Consider the following 23189-nt stretch of genomic DNA (forward strand, 5'->3'; position numbering starts at 1 on the left):
TGTTTGACAAATGGCTTTTCTAAAATAATAGATTAACATCTCTTGAAAAAGATTGTTTAATAATAATAAATAATAAATAAATAATAATAATAATAATACCTTACATCTGAGGTCTCAAATTGCTTCACACAGCAGGGTAAAAATACCACACACATTTCAAAAGAAACCAAGCACATAGAGGTTAAGTAACTTGCCAAAGGTCATGCAAGAAGTCAACAGCACTCAGGATTAGAACCCCAGTCCCCTGATCTAGCCGCTAGACAATGCTACTTCTTCAACTTAGGTGCTATATTGAAAGGATCTTCTGCTTCCTATACATTTCCCTATGAAGTAGTTAGATAATAGAGAAGGTCTTAATCTGAAGCACAGCACTTAAGCACATGCTTAACTAAGCAGGCAAGTAGTCCCACTGAAATCAATGTTAAAGTTAAGCACATGCTTAAATGGGGCTTTAGTGCATTCAGCATAATCAGATATGCAGCAACAAAATGGTACCATGTGTGCATGCACGTCTACATGAGAATGTGTGTGAGATACTAAGGTGAAGGAAAGTATTGACTGCTTATATATAAGAGATAATAAAAGGAACATAACTATATTTCCTGTGGCAGCTGTGTTAAAGGAGATTAGGAAGATAGATTTTTCAATTTTCTGACCCTGTGATGGTTCTGTTTTTTCAGACGAATGTCCATGTTTTATGACAATTCAGCCACCATGGGAAATCAGACACATGTACGTTTACAACAAATGTTTAATTTGGCATTTTGATATTTAAAAATAACTCATTTTCCTGCATAGTCCCAGTGTTCTATAAAGGCCAGGTCTTCTCTTCCATTGTTGTTGAGGGTTTTCCAGATTTCAGGCCCACAATATTTGGGATCTACCCAAAAGTCAGGACACCAATAAAGCAGCAAAGATCTCATTGTTCTGGATGGTTAGAGGTACAGTCCTGAAATGCAGCTTTTATGTAGGACAGTAGCCTGTTTGTAATCCATGTCACTAAGGCCTCAAATTCAAATCCATACCAAGGCCCTGGCCCAGTGAGCTAAATAGGAGGACCTCTGTGCCCACACAGATCCCTACTGAAGTCTAAGATCCTGTCTACACTTACTTCTGGGATTCGGCGGCAGTCGATGGGAGTTATGCAAGCTACGCAAAAAACGTGCGTAACTCCCGTCAACTTCTGGGCTCCTGCGCGCCGTCTTCACCGCACTGCGCCGACGGGAACGGACGCAGTGCTACGCCACTTGAGAAAGTGGTCTGAGTACGTCGATTTCTGGATCAACTGAGTGGGTCTGCACTGACCACTCAGTCAATCCAGAGAAATCGATCTGATGGCGGTGACTTTGCCACTGTCAGTGTAGCCATAGCCTGAGAGACATGGATCTGCCCATGCAGAAAAATGTACGGAATTAGGGATAAAATATGTAGCTAGTTCAGTTTGTAAACTGCTCAAAGAAAGGAGCTTCCCTAGAGGTGCCTAGCACAATTCTGGTGCCATTGTAACAATAACTTACTAATAATTATTATTAACAGCCCCCACCCGGGAATGTAGTTTGTACTGAGAGTCTATGAAGCTGTTGAAACAAAATCATAAAAGCAGACCCTGGTTTCCCTCTTCATCATCTCTTGAAGATTGTAGAGATCTTCCTGGATCTCTCAAAACTATGCATTCCAGGCTCTGGCATGCCTTCTTCTTGGCATGATGCTATCCAGCTGGGAAACCTGACTACCACTGCAAGGTGAGGACAAATAAAGTTACAAGGTCATCACTTGTTCCTATTTGTTGAACTGGCAGCTGGGATTTGATAGTTGAAAGAATATTTCAAAAATGCTATTTGTTAAGCATAAATTCCCGCCTGTTCAGAGAGCCAGCACAATGATTTAGGCATAACTTAAGTGGTACGTAGGCTTTGGGCTGGTTCTCTGCCTGGGGGTGAATTTCACCCAGTGACTCTAATTAAGGCACACTCAGGATGCATCATTGATTTCTTCTTATCAGTTTGTTATCACCATTTCTGAATTAATTTTCTAGCATTACCCTTAGCGTGTGATGCTCCTGAGTAAGATAGGCTGTAACTTCTGAATGGAGTGTCACTGTCTCCAGGAACTGTGTCCATAGTGCCAAAAGGTGGGAGCAAAGCCAGGCTAGGTCCTTGCTTATCTGCTCTGCTATTTTCTCTGGACTGTTCAACATCTGGAAGGGAAAAAGGATGTTTGGAGATTAGATCAGTGGCATTAATTAGGACATTAGATTAAGTCCCCTTTCAAAGGAGAAAGAATGATCCTTGACTCAGAACTGAGCTGATGCTATTTTCCTATCAGTTATTTCACCCCAGCTCAGGCAGTTACTATAGAATTATTTCAGCACACGTATTTTAGCACAAATGAAGCTGGCAACATAGGAGAAGAGTGGAGAGTGAGCACTGGCCAGCCTTATTCTTCATTGTAAGTAAAAGTAAATGAATGCAACCAATTGGTGTTGGTTCCAAAATATCCACTAGATGGTGCTGCTTACTCCAAAATATAAAATGATGATCCCTCTTCTGCAGACTCGGTGATGCCTTTTGATTAGAGCAACATCTTTGTTGCCCATGTCACATCACAGCATTAGCTGGGTAACTTTTTTTTCCTTTTTTTTTTTTTCCTTAAGTATAATTCTTAGTACCATATGAAAAAAAAAATTCCAAACTTCCTTCATATAACAGAAGAACCAGGGGTCATCTGATGAAATTAATAGGCAGCAGGTTTAAAACAAACAAAAGGAAGTACATCTGCATGTAATGCACAGTTAGCCTCTGGAACTCATTGCCAGGGGATGTTGCAAAGGCCAAAAATATAACTGGGTTCAAAAAAGAATTAGATAAGTTCATGGAGGATTTGTCTATCAATGGCTATTAGCCAAGATGGTCAGAGACATAACTCCATGCTCCAGGTGTCCCTAAATCTCCATCTGCCAGAAGCATCTGGCATTGGCCACTGTCAGAGACAGGACACTGGGCTAGATGGACCATGGGGCTGCACCAGTCTGGACATTCTGATATTCTTAAGTGTATTTTCTCCTTTCTCTACTGCACTTGAACAAGAGTGAGAAAGAGATACAAGGCTATCGCGTTCTCTTTCATAATTCTGCTGGTATTTATCAGCTCCAACCTCTGTAGGATAGTGTAACAGTTGCCTCCACATACAGTAATTATGTTTTACGATAAATGTGTTTGTACAGCCCTACCACAATGGGGCCTTGTGATACAGATTTCAGGCCGCTAGGTAATACGAATTTATAACAATAATAATAATTCAAGTCATCCCTTTAAAAAAAAAAAGCCAACAAAAATTCTCTTTCCCAGCCAAAGTCCCTTTTCACCATAGCACTGCAACAAATCCTGTGTTCCTGCTTAATTTTCACCCTGTCCTTATGTAGGCAAACTCCCAATGCTAGTGGCACAGAAACCTAAATCATGATTAAAAGTAAATTCTTGCATGTTACATGTGTGTGTGTAAAACCGTGAGTAACCTTATTGTACTTACACTGCCCTCACTGCTGTATTTCTGATCACATAATTTGTTCAGTATGGGCAAACTCCACTACAAAAAGGATGTAGACAAGTTGGAGAGAGTTCAGCGGAGGGCAACAAAAATTATTAGGGGGCTGGAGCACAGGACTTATGAGGAGAGGCTAAGGAAACTGGGCTTGTTTAGTCTGCAAAAGAGAAGAACGAGGGGGGATGAAAGAGGGTTCCAGGGAGGATGGGGCTAGGCTGTTCTCAGTGGTGGCAGATGACAGAACAAGGAGCAACGGTCTCAAGTTGCAGTTGGGGAGGTCTAGGTTGGATATTAGGAAAAAGTTTTTCACTAGGAGGGTGGTGAAGCACTGGAATGGGTTACCTAAGGAGGTGGTGGAATCTCCATCTTTAGAGGTTTTTAAGCTGAGGCTTGACAAAGCGCTGGCTGGGATGATATAGCTGAGGTTAGTCCTGCTTTGAGCAGGGGATTGGACTAGATGACCTCCTGAGGTCCCTTCCAACTCTAATATTCTATGATTCTATGATTCTAAGTTCAGATCATCAAATCAAAAGGGCCCATGGGGTGGAGGCATCTGCCCTCATGGTGCTCCTTGCAATCTCAGGACCTTATTTTGTATAACTGGACCCCCTTGCTTAGAGGAGGAAACAACTGCTCTTTATTTTTAATTTTTAAAATTAGCAGTTAAGTTCTTGCATAGATTGTAAATTAAAGCCTGGAGAGCAAGCTTCACAAGGGAAGCTGCATTAACACTGAGGGTTATTAAATAGTGTGATGGTTATTTTTCCAGCTCATTGGCTCTTAACCTTTTCAGTACGCTTTGAGATAACTTGAAAGATCAGTGTCAAGCTCTAATTGTGATCTTCTTGCTGCAGAACAACAGTGGATCACACAAACTGAGAGCGAGGCAGGTGTCAGAGAATCAGGTGAAATCCAAAGAGGTGGCCTTCAGGTTTGCTTCAGCACTTCTCAGGATTTGGCCCAGAGGTAGGGCTGAGAAGGACCCTCGAATTCCAAATCCCTCCAAATTCATCTGAGATCTGCAATATTTATTCATTCATTTGGGACTTTCAGAGGAGCCCAATGGAGCCTAGAATCCACTGTTTTATTGCCAGACATTCAAAAAGTCACGAGTTAGGCCCCTCCCAAAATCATGACATTGCCTTACAATCAGAAGATTTTAAAAAATAACAATAAATGTTGAGGAGGGAGGGGTTATTTGCCTTCCAGTTTCTAAACCTCCAGGATGCACTTGGGTCATATTTTCAAGCTTTTCTCTACAATCAGGAGGATTAGACTCACATCACATTTACATTTTATTCAGTTACCCCTTCACTGAGCCCAATAATTTGTGTTTGGCTAAAGAACAGCTTCCAGAAAGGCAGCCGGTCTTGATTTGACAACAAGAGATGGAAAATCTATTACTTCCCTTGATAGTTTGTTCCCATGGTTAATTACCCTCACTGTAAAAAAAAAAAAGAAATAGGATGCCTTATTGCTGATTGGAATTTCTCTGGTTTCAGCTTCCAGACATTGGTTCTTGTGATCCCTTTCTACACAACATTAAAAACCAACATTTTCTTTAATCAAAGTCAGGTCTCAGTTTTGTTGTTGACAAACTAAACAAATTGAACATTAATTCTTTGATGGTAAGGCATTTTTGCCAGCCCTTGAATAATTTTTGTGGCTTCTTACTGCATCCTCTCTAGTTTGTCAACCTCTTTTCCAAAATGTGAACACCAGAACTGCAGGCGGTATTTCAGCATTGGCCTCACCAACGCCGTATTCAGAGAGGTAAAAACACCTCCTTACACCAACTCGCTATTTTCCCGTTTATACAGCCTCTTTAATTTTAAGCACCCATGTTTGACCCTTTGGTCCTGTCTACTTTGCAGGCAGTCAGCAGGAGAGCTATGATTACAACGCAGGACTTGGTAGCTCCCAGCCCCATGCCCAGTCCATTTAACTAAGCTGACCTTCAGGGCTGTTACTAAAGCTGGAGGTGTCAGCCCTTGTTAAAACAGTCCAGCCAGTGATTCGATGGCAATGCAGGAGGCCCCGTCTGCACTTGCAATCAGAGGGAGGTGAAAATAAGGGCAAAAACAATTTGTTTGACTTGTTGCTGGCACGGAACGCGTGTCCCCCAAGCGAGACGTCTCAGTGAGTTTGGAAACAATGTAAAGAAAATACCTGCAGCTCTGTACAAAGTTGAGATAGCGTATCCTCCACAGCCAGCTCTTCTGGGGGCAGAAAGAGAGAGAAAAATAATCAAGCTTGAGAAGAGCAGAAGTGAAAAGTTAACTCATAACTGTCAATCAAAATGAGGGGTGATTCGCGCAGCACTCTATGCTCCACCTTCCACAGGCAAGAGTCTCCTTGGCTCTGCACCCAAGATCTCCGCCCAAAAGCCCCTCTCTTTCCCTAATGGTCAAATCCTGCTCGCTTTATCCTCATGGAAGTTCAATGGGACACTTGCCTCAAAAAAGCTGCCAGGATTTGGCTCTTCCTCTATGGGATGCCCAGCGGTGTAAGCAGCAGCTTGACACAGAAAGGGAGGATGGACACTACAAAATACCCTACCCGTTTTCCAGCAACCAAATGGTTAAGACTAGCATGGGAGCCCCCCCAGCTTCCATATGGGTCAGTGACACTGGCAATGCTCCGGAGGCACCTAGCAGGATTATGCCCTTTGCTTACTTTATAATGCAAAGGTAATACAGTAACAAAGTGCCAGCCACTAAGTGCCCTGACAAAAGCCTTCCAGGGCGGCAAATGTTTCAGCCCATTGTTGTTTCTTCCCCGATATCTGAGCAATGAGGCAAGCCAGACTTGGAAGTCTTTATACAGCACTGGGTTTGAAGTCTGTAAGCTCTTTGGGGCAGGGACCGTACCTTCCTCTGTGTTTGGAAAGCCCCTGGAACTTGGTGCATGTGTATTAGTTTCCTTTTCTGCATCTATGCTTGGTCTCAGCAGAACTGCTTGCTTTGGGGCCTTGGTGTATAAGCTTGCAATGTTCGAGTGAGATTGCACCAGGGAAATCCCTTGCTGAAGTTATGCCCCAGCAGAGGTAAATCATACAGACATTCTGCAAAACTTAATAACAACGGGAGATCTGAAACAAAACCTCATGAACGTTGGCTTCTGGAATTTGCAGGGTGGAGCCATCACTAATAAATAACGAGCCTATAGCGCATGGCCACAACGGAAAAACACACAAAAAACCCTCTTATTAAAATGTGGAGAGTAACCATGGCTTCTGCTTCAGGGGGAGAATCTATTAAACAGCTGAATTATGGAGAAAAGCAGAATACATTTTAAAGAGCATGTAATAATTATGCTATTATCAAGGTGACTGAGGTTAAAAGCAATACATTTTAAAGCAAAAATTAGAGACAATGTTTTAATAAAATTTACCCTAAATTTACCTTTATTTTTCCTCCTAATTTGAAAAAAAAAATTCCTCAAGTGGCTGTTGGTTTCTAAAGTTTTCCCACACCTGATAGGAACTAAGAATTGGGAGCTCAGACCTTTGAAAGGCCACCAATTCCAGATATCATTCAAATGAACTATTTTTGGATGCTTATAATAACGTTTTCCTTCTAAATTTCAAGGCAATTTTTCAGGTAGTATAAAAACTGACTGCAATAGAGTGATGTCAATTTACATCAGCCAAAGATCTGGCCCAGGCTCATATTTAGCCTAAAATAAACACCAAAAATAAAATCAGGAAAAAAATCCCCTAAAATTCCTCACCAAACAGGAAAATGTAGTTACTACAAGATGTGTTTAAAATGAGACCAGTCAACACTAAGGGATGTAAAAAGTCTGTTGTCTTACCTAACTTCAGCTGTGGTAAATCTGGAATCTCCTTCATTATGATGCTGTAGTATACATGAAGTCCTCTGTATGCATTCAAGACCAGGAGACACAGGTCCTTATGCCACTTGTATGCATGCTGCATGCAGTTTTCAGATGGGACATAAAAGCTACCCTGGATAAGGAAACAGTTAGAAGAAAATATATGCAAATTAAGATTTACACTCTTCTTTTGTGCTGGAGGTTTTAAAAATCTGAATGTGAGTAGCCCCGTAACCCTACATCCAATATTTCCTCTCATCCTTAGTGTACAAAGAACCACGCAGTTGGTGTCCCATAAGAGGATATCTACAACATGATTCCTTCTTGTCCTTTCCCCAGGCATTAGCCCCTTTTCTACATCAGAAACAGGAACCCTGAGCTTGCGTCTGTCATATGAGGAAGCAGTCGGGGAGATGAAAATATGTTTTAAACACGGAAATCAACAAAACCTGTTGTGACAAAGGAACAGTATTTTACACCTCCCTGTAGATGTAGGTAGTAGAACTTGAGCGGATGTTTGCCATATTGTAACAAAGTCAAAGGTATACCATCAACTGAAAATCAGAACCACACGAAAAACTTGCTGCCTGCAATTGTTATGAGCAAAGCCGAAGATTACTAGAACTGAAAGGAAGAAGGTAAAAATGTATCCATGATTTTTTTCAATTTGTTTAGTTTGTGCCATTGACAGCACTTTGTAGATAGTCATTTTCTCTGTTTGTCCTGCGTAGTGAGCTAAACCCTGAGCCTGCAGTTAGCACGGCTCTGATTGCAGAACTGAGGCCTGAATAACTTTCCCCTGTTGTTTGTATGGGTTTTTTACCCAGAACCACCTGAGAGAAACAACATTTTAAAGAGGGAATTCAGGTGCAGGTGTCCATTATTTGAAACTACGTTTCAAATTGCCATTGTCTCTTTAAGTTGGAAGGACAGAGAGGCCACACCAAACCCCAGGACCCAAACTTTCTTGAGCACTAGGCAAGTTCAGATACTGATTTGCCCAGAGCAGCTGGGCCTTCCGCCTACAGGAAAATGGCTAAACTAAACCACCACATCATAACCCTCCCAATCTGCAGGGCCATACAGGCAAGGTAAATAAAATGACCCAGTGGGTACTTCTTCCACTTCACTGGCTGATACCGACACAGTCAGGGATTCAGATGTCAAGAAGCAGGCCAATCCTGGCTCCGTTTGCATGTGTCACACACAGGAATTTCCACACTGTGCAGATTACTATTCACTTACTACGTTCCCTGCTGACTGCAGAGTACAATGGTCGCCACTGGCTAGTCAACGTTTCCCCACAGCCATCACCCAGCAGTATCTGTGAAAGGACGGCAGTTCTTTGTTCTTAGGAAGGACTCACCTTCCCCACACAGGGTCTGCAAGAGCTTGAACTCAGTGGTGTATTTTCCCAGGAGTTAGCTGGGACACAAGAGAAGCAGTCTGTCTCGTTGGGTGGGAAGACACTAACAAGAGGACTGTAGTTTGGCTGACAAACCAGAGACTGAACTTAGGACCTCCAAAGCTACACCCAGGACTCTCCACAATTCGAGCTAAAGGGACAGGCCCTGTAGCTGCAGGCTGAGACAGACTCACACTCTCTGGGGATCAGACACAAAGGAGAATGAACAACACACACTGTGCCATGGATTACAAGAGCATGGAGGGGGAAAAGGGCCTTTTTGCATGCTACCTCCTCAGCACACCCACACAGAGGCAGCCATGATATGAATCCCAGCCCTCCAACTGTCTCCTGGCAGGTTGGCACCTGCATTTGCATTGACCCCCCAGTAATTGCAATGTGGCTTTGGACAAGCACAGGGCCTTGCCCATGTGGAGTCAGTCAAGGCCAGAGCCCTTGTCTGACACTTGTATTTTTTGTTGGCAAAGTTTAATCTCCATCAGAAATCCCTCAGAGTTGTCACTGAGTTGTGTTTAAATATTAGCTTTAAATCCTGAAGCACTGGAAGAACTGAGCACCCCACATTCACAACACAATATGTGGAGACCTCAGGGGAGGGGGAAAGGGGAAACGAATGAAGAAAAGGTGGTGGAAGAGGATAGAAATGTGGAAGTGAATTGACATACTTTTTAGAGTCTTCCTTCATAAAGTACTAAACATGCCAGCTCCGAAAGTCAAAGATATTCCACTGCCCCATTGCGTAGGCAAAACCACTCTGACAAATAAATACTTCATTAAATAACAGCTGCATCTATTTGTGGTGCATTGTAATTTCACATTTTGTATTGGTGATATAATAGATCCTAGTTGCACAACAAGATGATGTTTTGAGAAGCTTGTTTGCATGCTCTTTTGATGTAAAACATCGTTATAATGCAAAAATAATAAGAAATAGGAGACTGGCACAGCAGGTGGGATCACAAATGTGAGAGTTAAAGGCAGTGAAAATCTTTATCAATTAACTCCGTTTTAATTACATTCATGTTTGTGTAGTTCTCAGATGGTGCTTTCTTTGAAAATCTAACATATTTTTCAAATTGATTTCATCTGAATGATTAAAATCCCTTAGTCAGAGAACAGTTAATTCACCTTAGCTTAAACACAGGGTTTGTGAGCATGGTTTTTGCAGAGATCTATGCAGTGGGGAAAAAAACGGGGGAGGGGAAACGATGTATAAAAATGTTGCTTGCTGCTCAATATATTTGGGCAGCATAAACTAGAGGTCACAGGAGACATAGGTTTTAGTCCCAACTCTGCATTAGACTTGATTTGTGAGATTGGGCAAGTCACTTGCTCCAAATTTTCAAAAGTTATGCTAATTTTCGATCCTTCCGTTCTTGCGTGCCTAACTTGAGTGACACCCCCCCTCCCCTCCCACACACACACACCAACTCAAATGTGCAGCAGTGCTGATCAGCCAACTCCCCTGGCTTCATGTGGACTTCTGGCTGCTTTTGAAAACATGGGCCTTCATTTCACCTCCCCCTCTGCAAAACAGGATGAACAGAACTTCCCCTCCTGGTGGCTTTGAGCTTTTCTGGGGAATAGCATATGGAGGGTTTGGTGATCTCACAGAATATTTTGGATGGGTAGGAATTCAGAAACCCAATTAAAAATATCAGACATTCAACAAACCACTCCCTGCCATTTAATCCAAGTTGATTCTGGGACCAATTATAGAGCATGGTTGGATTGCAAAGGCAGCAGACAGCTGGAGTCATAGCCTTACTGAACTGCAACATGAGAGGAGTTTAAATGTTATCCTGATAAAAGAAGAAACCACTGACATGCAGTTTTTTGCAATTTTTTAAATAATTCTCTGTGATTTCAGGCTCTGGGAACATTTACACTGTTTCTTCACTATGTGTTTTAGGAATCTAGGAAAGTATACAAGAATAAAAGGAATCTGGACATGGCTTAATGACGCCCCTTTCAGGTCCTGTTCTCCAGAATGACATGGTTTGCTTGAGCTGAGGAACCAATGAGCTCGATCCACGGCCCTATTACATCTCCTTGGCATCACCACATCTTCTCTGTCACTCTTGACCCTCCCCTCAGAAAAGAGTACATGTTGGAATGAAGGGGGCATGGTCAGCATGTGATAATCTCCTGTGATCCAATGCTGGCATAATCCCCACCACCACCATGCGCTGTTATGGCATGTGCAAGTCAGAGCAGCCCTGAGACTGCTCTAACTTGTACCAAGGGTCAAACTGGCTGAGACTGTCCACCGGATTAGGATAGGGTAGAAGTAGCTTCCAGCCACCATTGTCCCTCCCACCATGGGTGCTGTGTCAAGCATAGCTCTGGATATGACCCAGATTGAAAAGCCTGAGTAAAAAATCAGATTAGTCATTAAGAAAAGAGCTGTTTATATGGTGATAAACATAAGGACCCGACCCTCGAACAGAGATCCCCATACTGACCATGCTTGTGTGCACACAGAGTACCCAAACGTTTACATGCAAGTCAAAGCTGAGCTCACACAATAGCACATGCCTATGCAAACCCCCAATTGGTGCACAAGTATCTGGCGTGGGCCTCAAACTTCACCTGCTCCCTCATGCTCCTTCCTTAACGGGTCACAATATTTTCTGCTACTAGTAGATGCTGCAGTAGTAATGCCCTGCTTGGGACATAACCCATGGTAAAAGGCTGCAGGGTTACAATTTCAAAGGAGTCAGCCAAAGAGGACACTGAGCTGGGAGAGAGGAAACTCCTCATAAAACACTGGGATCTTAAATAAGAGCCAGGAAAGCACCAAAAATTGCCAGACAGTAAGAACCAGTGGAACAGTGGAACCAGTAAGAACAGTGGACACAGCCCCTCTGTGTGCAATTGACCAAGGATTGCATCCCTACAGCAGCCCCTGGTTTGAATGCATTCTCCTCGGTGCATTTGTTTGGGAGATGTGCTGTTTTCCAGGCCATGGCCCTTAACAAGGAACCAAGTGAAGATGTTAATGATAAAGTCCCCGAGCAAACATAGCGTGAATGTGGCTAAGGGAACAGAACAAACACCACACCACGAGCAATCAAGAGCCCCAGTGTCTCAAGCAGCTTAATGGTTGCAAAGCATGAGGTTCTTTGTATAGCTTGGATCAAAGGGCTAAATGTTTTATATTCCAAAGGATTTATTGCTACTTAAGATGCAGCTCCCGTTCAAACGAAATGCTCATAGAGACTCAGACTGTCCCCATTCGCTCAGAACATATGCCTGCTCTGGAATTACAAATATGCCAAATGTAAAATTACATGTCGGTCTCCTGGGAAAAGAACCTCTCAACCTTTTCAATTAATTGCTTTGCTTTACTAATTGTTTTAATCCCTCATTTTATGGGCACAGGAAGCTTTTACTGTACCTGTTCCAAATGCATCCGTATCAACTTAAATTTCTAAAGCTATCACAAGCTGCAATCTCAGCCCTTATAGAATCATAGAAATGTAGGGCTTGAAGGGACCACGAGAGGTCATCATGTCCAGCCTCCTGTGCTGAGGCAAGTCCCAGTAAACTGAGACCATCCCTGACAGATCGTTGTCTACCTTGTCCTTAAAAGCCTCCAGTGACTGGGATTCCACAATCTCCTTGGGAAACTCATTCCAAGGTTTAACTATACTTACAGTTAGTAAACTGTTCCTAACATCTAACCAAAATCTTCCTTGCTGCAGATTAAGTCCATTATTTCTTGTCCTACAGTCAGTGGCCATGGAGAACAATTGATCTCAGTCCCTTTTATAACAACCCTTAACATATTTGAAGACTGTTATCAGGTCCCCACTCAATCTTCTTTTCCCAAGACTAAACAAGCCCAATTTTTTTAACCTTTCCTCAGAGATCAGGTTTTCTAAATCTTTAATCATGTTTGTTGCTCTCCTCTAGATTCTCCAGTTTGTCCACATCTTTCCCCAGCATGGTGCCCAGAACTGGACACAGTACTCCAGCTGAGGCCTCAGCTGTATGGAACAGAGAGGGATAATTACCTCCTGTGTCTTACATATAACACTCCTGGTAATATACCGAGAATAATTTTAGCTTTTTTGCAACTGCATCACATTATTGGCTGATATCCAATTTGTGATTCACTGTAGCCCACAGTTCCTCTTCAGCAATACTATTGCCTAGCTATTTATTCCCTTGTTGTAGCTGTGTATTTGATTTTTCCTTCCTAAGTGTGATACTTTGCACTTGTCTTTACTGAATCCCATCTTGTAGATATCAGACTAAATAAAAGGGGAAATGGGAAAAAGGTGATTTGGCAGATATGATAGACAATGCAGACTCTGCAGTGCAGGTTAGATTGTTTTTTTAATGGTGTTTGATTTTCTATGATATTTGGGAGAACTAAATTTCTTCTGGAGGAATGAATCCAGCCCATCCTGTTAGTTACCAAATGTTAGTATCTTGTGATGGCTATTTGGTGGGCTACACAGAATGAGATGCTGATTGTCAGTCAAGTTATCATCAAAACCCACCACCACAACTGGTGCTAATTAGCATACTCCAGTGAGGCCAAAATTTGAATGGATTTGGACACTCAGCTCTCAGCACTAGATTAATCGATTCTGAGGCCAGAAGAGACCATAAAATCATCTCATCTGCAATCCTGTATAATACTGGACATATGTGAGGTGTTCCCCAGGTTAGAAATGAAGCATACTGGAGTAGGAGCAAATGGAGGAATCTTACTATTTCCTAGAAGTTCAGTGGCTAAAGAGAGAATTTCATTTTCCGGTAAGATCAGTCCAGTTCGTCTGTTTACAGAGTGTACAGGGAAATCATTTAATCTCTGTTTCTCAATATATTGATATAAATAGACCTGGTCAAATACTAGGTAAAAACAATTCATGACTATTTCACAAGTACTGGGCTTTGGTACAACTTCACCACAGTCTGCCAACCTAGATTCTTATATTAGCTCATCGTTGTGCCATCTGAGTGCTTCCAGGTTCTGCAGAGCCTGAGCATCTGTGCCTCAATCCCCAATCTGTAAAATGGGGATAATATCTGAGCTCTGTAGCATTCACAAATTCATGGAGGTTCAAAACTCATTTGCATGACTTGGTCAAATAGCTGCATGTAGGATGTCTCTACTGAAACCAGTGGGACCTTGCTATTGACTTTAATTGGGTAGGCTTGTACCCTCTATGTCTAAAATGTATATGCAAGTCTCCAGAGATTTAAGGTGGCCAGGTTAGGAACTTGAATACAGAATACCAACATAAGATATGCCTTTATTAATAAAGGCAGATTCCTTTTTAGCACTGGAATTCCATTAGTTGCTATGGATGAGAAATCAAATTTGAAGTGACCTGTCAAATAAACATTAAGAATGTTCTGCTTCTTGAGTTTACCCAGCAGACCACACTAGGCAGCATAAAAAACAAACTGTACAAAGCCCTGCTGAATACATTTAAATAAATGACCCATTTGAAACAAACAGACCTATTGTATGCTGTTGTTTTCAGCCAACCAATTTCTCCTATAATTGACTCTATTATTTTATAAATGTACTTTTCTTTTATAGAAAGGGAAAGTAAAATAATTTCAGAAAAGCAAACACTAATTAAATTAGGTTTGTGCCAAATCACTACTCTAACACAGAGAACAATTTGTAATTATCCACTTCCAATGTACCAGATCCATCTAACATCAAAATACCAAATGGATTTGATGCTTTGTAGTATACAGTGCTGGGCTTTCATTTGTTTTATATTAAAGCAATTTCACAAACCATGTTAACTGTATGCAATGTTCAACAATGAACTAACAGTTGGTAAACTGGACCCTTAATATTTAATCTAATTGAGGACAGCATTACGCAACTCAGATTCAACATTTAATAAATTAGTTGTCAAGAGTTTTAACATGCTTAAAACCATTCTAGATTTAAACCACCATCTTGGCAGCCTTGTTAATGAAATTAGGTTAGGACAGCCAGAACTAATTGGCATTGCTCATTTCACATGAAGTTGGGAAATGACCATCCAGCCACATATGCAAGGAACAGAGGAACAATAATCACATCATTCAGAGATGGTCATTGAGTCCATCTCCTGGCCAATGAAGTATTGAACCCTATTGTACAGTTACTAGTCTAGTTTCAAATACACCAGGCAATGAGATTCCATGACTTCTCTTGGGGGCCTATTTCACAGTCTAAGATCTCACTGTTGGGAAGTGGCTCAAATGAATATGAAGTGATGTAATTATGACAATAGACCCTTTAGCTTTTACACCTACTTATTTTTTTTAAAATAAAAGAATCAAGCGTAAAAAGAAAAGCAAGTTCTGAATGTAATGGTGCAGATGAAACTCTTATGTAGATATTGTACTTTCCCACACCACACAAAATGAAATGGTGTTTTGCAATTTAAAAAAAAAATCACAAACAAGAAACCAACAACAAAACAATTGCGATACTGAAACCGATTCTGTTATCCTTTTTCAGAATGAGAGGTCCTGACCTAAAGACGCACAAGCTTAACTTTAGGCACATTAATATTATTTTATTACAGTAGTACCCAAAGACCCCAACCTCTATTGTGCTAGGTGTTGTACAAACTCACAGTAAGAGACAATCCTTGTCCTGAAGAGCTTACAATCTAAACAGACAAAACCAAGAGTGGTGGGAAGGAAAGCACAGGCACGGAGTGGTGAGGTGACTTGCCCAAGGTCACAGAGCAGATTAGTGGTGGAAATGGAATTAAAGCCAGGGGTAACTTCAACAGAGCTACGAAGATTTACACCAACTGGGTCCAGGCCGCCTGAGTCCCATTCCAGTGACCTAGTTCATGCAAGAGATCAATGGGACCACTCAGATTCTTACAGTTAAGCACATACTTAAATGCTTCACTGGTTTGGGCCTTGAGACTGCATGTATTCCCATTGAAAGCAACAGGACTGCTCATGAAGTCAGAGATTAGTCAATATAAATAAGGGTGGAAGAATTGGGACATATATTTAAAAATGTATATAGTTGAGGGTAATACTTACAAAAGCACCTAAATCCCATTTCCAAAAGAGTCTTAGCCACTTAGCTGATGAAAATCCATGGGATTTAGGCTCCTATAGTACTTTGAAAGCTTTGCCCATCCTTACCACCTTTCCAAACTGATAGCTAGTGTACTGGGAACGCACAGTAAATGTATTGGTCAGTCTACTTGTTCCCAGATTAGAGCAATTACTAATGAGCCTCAATCGTGACCAGTCCTCCTGCCAACAATTATTTTATATTTAGAAAACAGCTCACGTGTCAGACAATGAATGTTGGTGAGTATACAAGTCTGACATAGTTCACAGATCTGAGAAGTCTACAGTGAACAGTTCTTATGCCTCTTTAGTAGCATGCCGGTGGTCCTTGTGTATCAATTCTATCACCTAGCTCTTTCTCCTAAGATTATGCAACTAGCAAGACACATAAGGTCTTATCCTGCGTAAAAAAAACAGCACACATGTAGTACCAAGTTAACATCTATTAGAAAGCAACTTGTGAGAGCAGGATCAGAGCTTACTCTAGAATTGGGCCTGGATAGTGAATGTTGATCTCCTGAAACATCATGTTCCCTAGAAATGTGAAAACAAAGTGTTTGTAACAGAAACAATTTCACAAAACTTCTTGGCAGTGTGGTGTAGCTCTCTTGATCCCAGGTTATGACAGGCAGGGTAGATGAGGTAGTATCTTTTTTTGGACCAGCATCTGCTGGTGAAAGAGACACGCTTTTGAGCTTACACAGAGCTAAGAACTTAGGGAGAGATAAGAGCTCTGTATAAGTTTGAAAGCGTGTCTCTTTCACCAACAGAAGCTGATCCGATAAAAGATATTGCCTCATCCACCTTGTCTTTACAAAACATGGAAGCTAAAGGGTTTTTTATCATATACTATAAACCGTAATGCCAAACACTTCACATAAACAGGTTTATGGGACCAGAAACTGCTTTTTAATGTGCATATTATATCAATTTAATGAGTAAATTACTTTACTTGTATTGATTTACTAATCTTCTATAACATATAAAATGCTTTGTTACCTAAAGCTGTAAACTTAGTAGTAGAAAAAAAATTGCTATACTGTGTTTATATGGTTGAGTTACTTGCTCTTGGCAGAAGTAAATCCAAAGGCATCAATAAAGGAAATAATTAGGAAGAGATCATTAACAATGCATTTTTTGTTCACTCGGGTCTTCTGCAAAATCTGATATGTGAGAAAACTTATCTATGTGTTTACTAAATATAGGACCTAATTTTGACCATATTGATACAGATCAAAGAAGTAACGACAATGTAAAAGTGATTTGAAATCCAGAGTCAGGCCTAATATTGCTTAACAATTTGTTCAAGACTAATAGGAACAGCTTAGCTATGGCAATCACTTACATTATCATCCTTTGAACAAAAAGGTGAGGATACAGGATCCCTCCTCCCTAAAAGTGCAGCTGTTCACTGTAAAATGCCTGTAGAAATGGCCTGCTAGGCTTCTATTTTTGTGTTTCAATTATTCTATATCAAAAGCACTCTGTTTATGACTAACAATGTCATTTTCCTAAATACCAGCCTGCAAATTCACTACGATCTTGAATAAACTCACACAGAAAAATTATAAAAAAACAAAAAAAACACATCATCCATGGGTGAACACTTTTCAGAAAGTGATCATTCCAGATCTTACCTCTCCCTGCAGGTCCTCATAGGAAAGCTGCAAAACACCTTCAAAATGAACTTGGGAGCTTAAATTCATAACTTTGCCAAGCACAAAAAATCACAGTCTTAATAAAGACACTTGGTTTATGGTTTATTATAACAATCTGTAGCTCCCTGAGCCCTCTTTTTTGTCCTATGACTGCAGACGTGTTAACTGGACAGTTCACCATGAATGTTCTCTTACAATATGTGTGAACCACTGATGCTAAAGGGTTCCAGAGGGGTAGCCGTGTTAGTCTGTTTTTAGCAAAACAGCGAGAGTCCTGTGGCACCTTAAAGACTAACAAATTTATTTGGGCATAAGCTTTAATAGGCAGAAACCCACTTCGTCGGATTCATGAAGTGGAAACTTCAGTTTGATAGGTATATATACACATGCAAGGATGGGTGAGTTTCATCACAGCGAGAAGGGCAAGTGTGAGCAAGATAAAGTCAATCAGGGTGGATGAGGCCATTCACAACAGTTGATGAATAGATGTGTATGTCAAAAGAGGGAATATTTTTTGTAGTGGGCAAGCCACTCCCAGTCTCTATTCAGACCTACTCTGACGGTGTCAAGTTTGCATATGAGTTCCAGCTCTGCAGTTTCGTGCTGGAGTTTTTTTTTTTTTTTAAGCTTTTTTGTTGAAGTATGGTAACTTTCAAGTCTGTTACCGAGTGTCCAGGGAGACTGAAGTGCTCTCCTACTGGTCTTTGAATGTTACCATTCCTGATGTCTGATTTGTGTCGATTTATTCTTATTCAGATGCTAAACAAGCTGTTCCACCTTTCATTAGCTGTGACGCTCTGAGTACCTTTTCCAAAGCTGAAGAACTCTGTGTAGCTCGATAGCTTGTCTCTTTCAAGAACAGCAGTTAGTCCAATAAAAGATATCACATCACCCACCTTGTCTCTCTAATATCCTGGGATTAACATGGCTATAGCATCTCTGCTATAGCATCTTTGCTGAAGAATTCAGCAAAACTCAAACTTCTGGAAGCCCAGAAATACAAAGTTAGGGTAAAATTAAAGTTTACCCAAGCAACCTAATGCTGGCAATAGCCTCTGGGAATTATCTCCATGAACTCCAGCTTTATTCACTGTGTTAGGTGAAGCTGTACTAAATGGTTCAAGGAATATGTAGCAAGAGCTTGGAAGAGCTGTGATTGTGATTTGAGGAGAGCAGGGTCTGAGTCCTCCTCCTTGTGCTATCAAAGGAAAGAGGTGCATGTGTACCCTGAGGCTCCGGACCGCACTATTCAGTACAGAATTGTGTAGATTATGTCTGTGGCAGGGCCCTGAGGTCTTCTTGCCATGGGGACTGTCAGTAGTGCCTGGGATACGAGAGCAGCCTGTGGATTTAATGATGGTGAGGGGAAAGTATAGGCTGAGGTGGTATCCTGTGTGCAAGTGTGAAGGGATTGTTAATTTGACAAGTGTGGTATTGTGTTGGGGACCCTTGCTCAGTGTTTGAGGGTAGAGCATGTGCAGGCCGTGCCTGTTCACTACAACAAAAAGGCACAGTGGGAGTGTGTGTATGATGGGGGTGGCTGGGCATTGCTCAAAGAGGGCAGAGTTAAGGTTGTGGGGCCATTTACCTTACCTGGATATCTCCTGGCTTTCAGATGTTTGAGATTTACTGAGCTGGATGGGCACGGGAGTGTTGTATGTAAGACACAGGATGGGATTGTCCCACTCTACTGGGCCTCAACTGGCATACTGTGTCCAGTTCTGGGCACCACACTTTGGAAAAGATGTGGACAAATTGGAGTGTCCAGAGGAGAGCAACAAAAATGATGGCAGGTTTCGAAAACCTGACCTCTGAGGAATGGTTAAAAAAGGAGGGTTAAGAAACCCATTCATCTCAGTTAGATATTCATAGCTGAAAGAGAATATCCCATGGAGATGAATACGGCCTGAAACAATAGCTTGTGTGAACGGCTCTTTTCAGTCAGTGGGTGTTCTTTCCCTCCCCCGCAATCAAGCATGTCCATTCTCAGCTCCTCACCCCAGGCTCAGCAGAGTGTTCTTGGTGCATGTTCTGAGCATGCCTGTTCTCAGTTCCCCACCCGGATATGTAGAGTGCCCCTAGATCCTGGCTCACATGGGGGGAATAAGGAGAGGTATTCAGACACCCCAAGAAAGACTCACATGAGTAGGGGTAGCAATGGGGGGATCAGACTCCCATCGATAGTCAGGGGACTCCAGATCCTGGCACACACAGGAGGGTATGTATTTGGGCTCAAGGACCCCCAGGGTTAGTGACCCTCAGATCCAATCAGGTGGTTAGGGAGTCGAACTCAGACACCCCCAGAAAGGCAAGCCCCCCAGATCCCGGCACACACATGGGACCAGGACTCAGAGGCTCCCAGATCCCAGCTCACATGGGAAGATGGGGAGAGGGGCTCAGACCACCCCAGACAGGAAAGCCCCCTCCAGAGCCTGACTCATGTGGGGAGCAAGGAAGAGGGTTCACACCCCTGTAGATGGACTGGGGCCCCACAGATCTTGGCACACACATGGGAGGGGAATGGGCTGACAGGTGCCCCACACTTATTCTCCCCCAGTTTCCCTTGACAGTCACCCCCATTTTGTCCTTCCCACTCCTCCACTCCTACCTCCTCTGTCAGGGTAACCCTCAGGTTTCTGAGACCCTGGTGTGATGATCTGAGCCGTAGTTTGATCTCTATCTGTGAGCTAAAAAGCATTGCTACAATGGGGGCTGTATCTCAGGATCCCCTTTATCAAACGGCCCAGATTTAGATCACAAACCTTACCATGTTTCCCACAAAGTATATCAAATTTCAAAGCAGTCTAATTTGCCAAACAGATTTTAGAGCAGTTAGAACAACAGCTTTAAACAGAAAGCTGGTCTTATCCTTAACTATAGCAGATTTGTCACTGCTACTGTGGCACTAATGTAACTGTAGAACAGATTTATTAGCACAGACGACTGGAGAGAGTCAGGCCTACACCCAGGTTTGTCATGGATCATTTCACCGAAGGCACATCACAAGTCTTCGTTGCTTTATGTATAACAGCAGAACATATTGATCCTCTACCTACATCTCCTGGGTATTGTGAGACTGGCTTAAGTAATGTTTGTGAAGGGCGTGAAATCCTGGATGAAAGGTGATGTAGCTATGCTAAATATTTATCTTATAAAACAAACAAGAGGGTTGAGGCTTTTAAAGAGGGTTGGGATGAACATGCAAAAAGTCCAGTTAACTCAAAAGGAAATTAAAAGCACAAAGCACACAAGGCATCTAACTAATGATGCGGGGATATTGCAAAAGAACATTAGAACATGGTATTTCCTGCTTTTTTATAGTCCAGAATGTTCACACGCTGGTAAGAAAAGGCAAACTCACACCCATTACTGTGATCAAACAAGGACCCCTGAGCAGAAGAGCTGCCGTGTTATTAGACATCACCACAGGCAGCAGACATAACCAGACAGGAAACTCTCATTATAGTTGCCAGTACCTCCGTCTCAGGAAAAGCAGAAAAGGAAAGTGTTTGCATTGCAGAATAATGAGTTCTACATCACTTTAAGGGCAATTGGAAGCAACCAAAATGTTATGATACACTTTTAAACATATCAACAGAGAAAGATGTCTCAAACTTCTTCTCATGCTGGTATGATGGCATTGTGCTCTGGTGTGCTGAAGTTTACCGGCTGGTGGTGCATTTCCACTCTTTGTCCCTTTGCATTATTGATGCAAAAAAGCACCACGTAAGTTATGTTATCGTAATACTTTTGTTAAAAGAGTGGGGTCAGTTATGTAGGTGACGATATCAAACCGGTATCAGTTTCACCAATCTTATCAGAAAGCAACTACTTGTTACATATTGAAAAAAACAAAAAAGACACACCACAGTTACCAGCTGTCCCGTTCCATAGGACACTGTATTTTAAAGCGTAGAATTAGCAAGGCTTCTTTTGCAAACTTCTAAACAGTGTCCAAGTGATCTAATATTTAGTGTGCAAGAATGACCTTCAGAGCCCCTCAGTGCCAATTAGTAAAGGGTTCACTGTCCTGTAACAGCAACTCCTATAAATTCACTACACCTATCCCACGGCTTGCATACGATTTGTCTGTAAATAAGGTTGTGTGAGGTATCAAATGAAAGTTTATATTATACTGTCATCATAAGCATTGCATGATGTACATATGGGCGATCATTATCAAGTTGTATGTCTGTACTAAAGATACGTTTAAGCCATGTAACCAGGCACGGTTGATCAACAAGTTTGTCCTAGACAAATGAATGCTGATTTGTCTGCCTGCCTGTGTTTCCCATGTAAGTCAAGCATCGTAAAGGGGAAGACATAATGGGAGCTGCATTTGCATGTAAGTCAAGGGAAAAGCCAAGTTAATGGGGGTGGGGGGTGTGAAATCAACATGGGTAGACACCAGAGACTAAAACCATGAACATTAAGTAAAGTGAGAAGCCTCAGCTAACCCCAACAGGCTGATGTGTACAGTCTCTGGAGCCGTGGTTCTCGACCTGTGTACCATGCAGCTCTCTGTGTGTTATGTGGGCTGTATATATATTACCTGTAGGGCCCTGAGGATGTCACATGGGCCTTCTTTTATGTTGCGAAGGTGTCTACTACCAGAAACATATAATGATCGGTGACAAAGTATGCGTGCATATGAAGAATAATAATACCCAGCTGTTCTATAGCACTGTTCATCAGCAGATCTCAAAGTGCCTTACAAAGGAGGGCAGTATCATTGGCCCATTTTACAGATGGGGAAACTGAGGCACAGGGCAGTGAAGTGACTTAGCCCAGGTCAGCCAGCCGACCAGTGGCAGAGCCAGGAACAGAAGCCAGGTCCCCTGAATTACACTTTCATTTCACAGATACTGGTTTCTCATAGAGAGAACACAAAAACACACACTAGCATTTTTAATCAGCTGCTGAGCTGGATCCTTCCCTCCATCATAGGCTGGAGTAAGGATGGGCACAAGGAAACTCATAACAGCTCCCTATCCTATGCTAGCCTTGCCATAGTGTGAGGTAGAGCAGCCTAAGAGCTGCCTGAATTTACAGCACTGGAGTAGGGGCCTGAAGAGACCTTATATCACAGTGAAGGAGCAGCATAGTGGGGGTGAAGCTCTGCCATGCCACCTCCTCCTGCAGTATGCCCTTTATGCCAGAGTATAAGAGCTGGTGGGGTAAGTTCCCCTCTGCAGGAGGATTTCTCTACTGGCAGTTTGCAGCCAGAATCGAGCCCTTTGCACTGACTGAACAGCAAAAAGGGGCTGGGAGCATAACAATATCTGGCTAATTGTAACTTTAACATCAGGACTAAAAATGTTGTGACATTCCGTCCAACGCTTAGAGGCTGACCAGCAAGCAGCCCCCGGGGGAAGAGAACCAGCACCACGGAAGCATGCTGTATTCTAACCAAGCTGTCTGCCAGCCAAGGAGAACGTGGGCCAGATTCTCTGTCCTGCTCTGGCAATGCAAAGAGGTTGGGAGGCTGCCAAATCTCCCAGCCCGGGGGAGTTTCTAATGAGTGCTGGGATGGCGTAGCCAGTTCCTACACCAGCCCCCTGCAGTCCCTGACCCAGAGGGCATGCCAGGGGCAGGCAGGGAAGTGGCCAAGTCACACTGCCCTCCAGAAATCCCCAGGTGACGGGCAGCCCCGTGGA

The 23189-nt window shown here is 42.3% G+C and overlaps 1 protein-coding gene across 1 annotated transcript in view; it reads right to left on the bottom strand.

The window, feature by feature from the left end:
• Positions 1-23189, bottom strand: part of FAM135B (family with sequence similarity 135 member B) — a 248784-nt gene that overhangs the window by 24989 nt on the left and 200606 nt on the right. Inside the window, exons 8-10 of the mRNA XM_067531743.1 lie at positions 7360-7513; positions 5713-5762; positions 2042-2197 (exon numbers count right to left, since the gene is read on the bottom strand). Coding sequence (XP_067387844.1) covers positions 2042-2197; positions 5713-5762; positions 7360-7513 — 360 coding nt within the window. The remainder of the gene's footprint in view (positions 1-2041; positions 2198-5712; positions 5763-7359; positions 7514-23189) is intronic.

This window comes from Emydura macquarii, unplaced genomic scaffold (genome assembly GCF_026122565.2).
Source record: "Emydura macquarii macquarii isolate MOO-44397 ecotype Brisbane River unplaced genomic scaffold, CSIRO-AGI_Emac_v2 contig_369, whole genome shotgun sequence".
NCBI lineage: Eukaryota > Metazoa > Chordata > Testudines > Chelidae > Emydura > Emydura macquarii.